The sequence below is a fragment of the Buceros rhinoceros genome, unplaced genomic scaffold (assembly GCF_000710305.1).
Source record: "Buceros rhinoceros silvestris isolate BGI_N320 unplaced genomic scaffold, ASM71030v1 scaffold13990, whole genome shotgun sequence".
Lineage (NCBI taxonomy): Eukaryota > Metazoa > Chordata > Aves > Bucerotiformes > Bucerotidae > Buceros > Buceros rhinoceros.
This window is the reverse complement of record NW_010387975.1, coordinates 39634-44193: the sequence shown is the minus strand read 5'-3', so window position 1 is coordinate 44193 and position 4560 is coordinate 39634. Positions and strand designations below refer to the sequence as shown.

The 4560-nt window shown below is 41.2% G+C and overlaps 1 protein-coding gene across 1 annotated transcript in view; it reads right to left on the bottom strand.

Annotated features, from left to right (window-relative positions):
• RGS13 (regulator of G-protein signaling 13) overlaps positions 1 to 1997 on the bottom strand; it is a 5775-nt gene extending 3778 nt beyond the window's left edge. Inside the window, exon 1 of the mRNA XM_010142283.1 lies at positions 1933 to 1997. Within this exon, the coding sequence (XP_010140585.1) occupies positions 1933 to 1997 (65 nt within the window). The remainder of the gene's footprint in view (positions 1 to 1932) is intronic.
• Positions 1998 to 4560: the final 2563 nt, after the last annotated feature.

Below are 4560 nucleotides of genomic sequence, written 5' to 3'. Positions count from 1 at the left end.
GAAGTAGTGAGATGAGAGACTAAACAATTTTAAAAAACCTCAGATGTTTGAGGGCCGTTAGCTCCATTTAAGTGCATGTAGGTCCACTTACACCACCTGATTTACAAGCATTGCAGTTATAGGACATCGATGCTGGTAACTTGGAAAAAATGTTTATGCTTATATTAGCAGAAGAAAACACAAGGGATGTATTCCAGTAGGTGCTTTCCGTTATGTGACCGTCAAACTTGGGAGGAGATCCCTTCTCAATGAGTATTTTGATTTCAAATGTACCACGTTTTTGATGGCAGCTACTTAGTGTCATAGAACTTTTGTTAATTTAAATTAAAAGCAAAACTGTTGAGTGCTGCATGATACTTCATAGATTTCTGCCGCACAACAGCCCTTAGTAGCTTTGTAGCCTTTGTAACTGATAATCACCCGCTTGTTTCTAATTTGATGTAATCCTTTCTTTCTCTGAAAGAATACCTGCTGTGACACACTGATTATTTTGTCACGCTCTCCTGATCGGTCTGATCTGATCAGGGAAATACAGAGTAAGAGAAATTCTTCCCCTCTCAAATCGTGCTGTCAATAACTCTCTAATTCAAGTAACCCTTGCCAGTAAAATACATATTTCTTTTCCTTCTCGTGAGTTACAGACCTCCTGTCTGTATAAACGCATGAAGTGTGTGGTTACGGGGAGTGAGAATCTCTAGTTCTTTGAACGCTTTTTTTTTTGCTTAAGAACTGCTTCTGAGTCATTCCCTTACTGACGCAGATGATTTTTCACCTCCGTCGGCAATAGCTCTTGTATACAGAACAAGGGACGTTCTTGTCTGTCTCACTGAGCATCATCGGTAGGGCCGTCTTATTTCCACTTCTGAGTATTTGTCTTTAGCATCAATCTGTGAAGCAGAAAGAACGCTGCCTGATGGGGCAGCTGACATGAGGGAAAATCTTTGTACCTTTTTACTGAACTCTTAAAATGGGGAAAATATGGAAGGCACTGAGGGCAATATGAACGTGGGTCATTAGGATCTGTATTAATGCCACTTTCATACCTGCTGTGCCAACAGTACACTTCTTGCTATGCTGATTTGCAGCATGATTGAATTTGTTGAAGTACATCTCCTGAAAAATATGGAATATTCCACAAGAGTAACTAAGGCTTTCAAACTGGACTCCAAACTTTAAATTGGAAAATGCTATTGTAGCGCCTTGTGAGAGCTATTGTTCTCTTATGTGTGAGAGGTTTCCCTGCCCACTGCTGGCTGGGAGAGAAGTCCTTGTCCAGAAGGCTCTTTTGGAAATGCTGTCTGGAATTCTGCCACTTAACCTCACCCAGATGGCAGTTTCAGGAGTTGCCCAGCACATCTCCACATTGCTGTGGAGGACACTTTTTTCTCTAATCAATAAATCAATACCATGTATGATCTGATACTGATTGGCAGCTGTGTTGGATAGAGGCATTTCACCACCCCAGTGTGACATGCCAACCAAAGTTCTAGCTATAGTTGGCCTCCACTGAGTTGGTGGCAGCTGAGGACTTGCAGGAGTCACTTGGCCAAGTCCTTTACCCATCAGGTGTATTCAACCTTTGACCGCAGTCTGAATTCTTTTAAAGGATTGACCCGAAATATTTGGTTTAGAAATTCTTCGCAGGCCCAAATCTGGACGTAACGCAGGGACTGGATTAGGCATGTGCCTGTTTAGTAGAAAAGAAGCTCCCATGGGAATATACCACCCTTCCACTAAAGAAATGCCAGTTCACACTTCATACACCGTGAAGGAATTGGCTGTATGACGGTGGTCAGCTGGGACAGTTGGGAAGATGTTGTGCTTGTTTGCATGAACTGAAAAAACCCTTCCACGCTGATTTTGAAGGTATTTGTCTCTCCTGCACAGACAGCTGCACGTGCTGCAGAACACAAGAGTTTTATCGTTACTTACTTTGAACTGATCCCATTTTCTTCTGATTTGAATATTTTGCGAAGCCAACGAGTATTTGGACTCATTCTCCTGAACACAGAAAACGTGTGAGTTTTAAACCTGCTGTGCTCAGTTCTGACTCTCTAAAATTCCACTTAATCCAGTATCCATATAGCAGTGCAACCAGTTCTAGCAGTATTCTTATTTTATGCTTCTAATCTTTATCTGCGAGTCATGGCTGAAGCACTAGGCCAAAATATTTTTTTGTAACATATTAAAAAAAAAATTAAACAGTCCAGTGGATGTCTCAGGGGAAAAATGGAAGTGTTAATAATTCTCCCTCTTTACTTCTCCAGTCATAAAGAAATTACAAGTTTGATCCTGACCCAAAGCAGAAGGAAACCAGGAATCTTTTCTCTGAAATGTCAGGGTGACCTGAATCGGAGCTCGATACTGAGTAACTTTGGAAGTGTTGGAGATTAACATTGATACTTGTCCAACAAATACATCAAAGTCAATAAAAATTTGCAATAAAAAAATTTTTATAGAGATGATATCAATAAAAGTGTAATTGATTTTTATTAGAAATGAGGCATTCAAGAATATTTGACTAAAACCCAAAATTTAAAATATCTTGTGACCCATGTTTGTTTCTTCTTCTCTGGCTGTCAAGAGATGCCAAATTCTTTGCAAAGAATTACCCCCACAGGGCAGTGGCTAAGTTTGTATGGACCTGCCTGAAATCAAAACAATAGTCTTACATGTTATTTATTTAAACGCAGTTTCTTCCACATCTAGGTTAAACCGGCACATACTGCTCTTACCACTCCTTTTATCATTCAAACCGAAACAAGTGGTAAAACGCAGGACGAGGCTCTGTCTCCCCGTGTTCTGAACCTGTGCAGTGGCTGCAGTTACCGGCAGCCTTGCTGCCTTTGTTTCCCTGACCTGTTGACATTGATATCCTGCTAATTAATTCCTTTAATGTCCATTAATATCCTGTTTCCCAGCCAATTTTGCATTATATGAGAGTTCTACCCAGCAGATTTCCTATAGGGTATCGAAACTTCTCAACTCTGCCCGAGTGCTGCTCGCGCTCCCTGCAGCCCTCAGTGGCCATTGCCCCGCTCCTGCGTTTGTGGAATTGTCTGAACTACGCTCTCTGCTTGGTTTCTGTGTGACTTCCTCTGCTCTTACCTATTCATTTCACTAGCAAGTACTCATCACGCCCTCTGCCTTAAAGTAATCTCTTAAAGTGACACAATATTCCATGTTTCAAATAAAGTTATGGGTTTAAATTCTAGCATACAGTTACCGCTTATCACCTGATGTTAGATGATTTTACCCACTGCCTTCATTTTGGGTGTCCTCAGGTTGCCATCATCAGTCTTCTATTCACTGAAATACAACAACACACATCCTTTGTGGCTCTTCTGTAGACCTGGAGAAGCCTGTGTAGGTTGCCTGCTATACAGAAGTGCTCAAAAAACACTAGATGAAGCAATGTTAAGTAACCTAGTTCTGCTACTTCCATCTACATTCCAAGTGTCAATAATCAGTATTTTTTTTCTTGTGGTGGTTACTGCGTGAAGTCACATTTGTATGAGGAAATGTTATTGTTCTGGGGTACTGTTTTAATTTGAGTTAGAGGCTTTAAGCAAATGTTGTTCCCCAGGGCTTGTTGAGTACACACATTTGCAAAGCATGTATCCAGGGCTTGGTGATCTCTCTCCTTTTCACACAAGAATCATTTCCTAGTAGACTGAGGAACAAAGTGTGTTGATTTTATCTTTTTCAGTGCTTCTTTGGCATGTCTTCTGTCCACTGTATGAGGCATAGTCTATGCTTCATTACTTGAATGTTGCTTGTTTCTGCTGGTAATAGTCCTAAAACAGGACGGGGAGAGTAGACAGAGCACAACATGCCCTTGAGCAACTGGTGTCGGTTTTGAATCGGCTCATCTTCACAAGCGCAGCCTGTGACTTTACCTGGGTAAGTGTCCTATCTCCTATTGCAAATGGTTGCCCACCTACATCTTAACTACTTAACGCAGCTTTGCACTGTTCTGCTAACTGGGTCTGGACCGTGGGAGCTGTTTGCGCCAGTTACATATAAATAGCATAGTCTCCTTTTTGTTTGCTCGGTATAAGGCTTTATTGCTACGAGTCCACAAGTTCTTTCAGGTGTAGGATTTGCGCTTCCAGCAGGTCTTGTAGTCACAAAGAGAGTCCCAGGGTCATGCTTCCAGAGAAGGAATTGCCTGTCTGATAAAAAGTGAATCTACATCCCGAAGTTATTCACGTCTGTAAAAGACACGCAGTCCTGATCTGGAAATGACTGCTGAGCTGTTGGTGTATCTTACATTGGAAAAGCATCAGGAAAACCGCTTTGGTAGATCAAAGAAAAACATCTCTTAGTTTTTCAGGGTGCCACATACACTTTGATTTTTTCAGCACTCTTATGCTGTAGCAGTAAATCTGTAAACTGCCTCACATCACAGTTTTTGGTACACAATGCAGGTTTCAGCAAAGCCTTCAGAGAGAAGCCGCTATATGAAAGCTCTAATTAATCGCTTTCTCTAATGTCACTCGGTTTAGTTTGTACTAAGAGTACTACACAAAATATTCATAAAACTGGGAATAAAGTTGC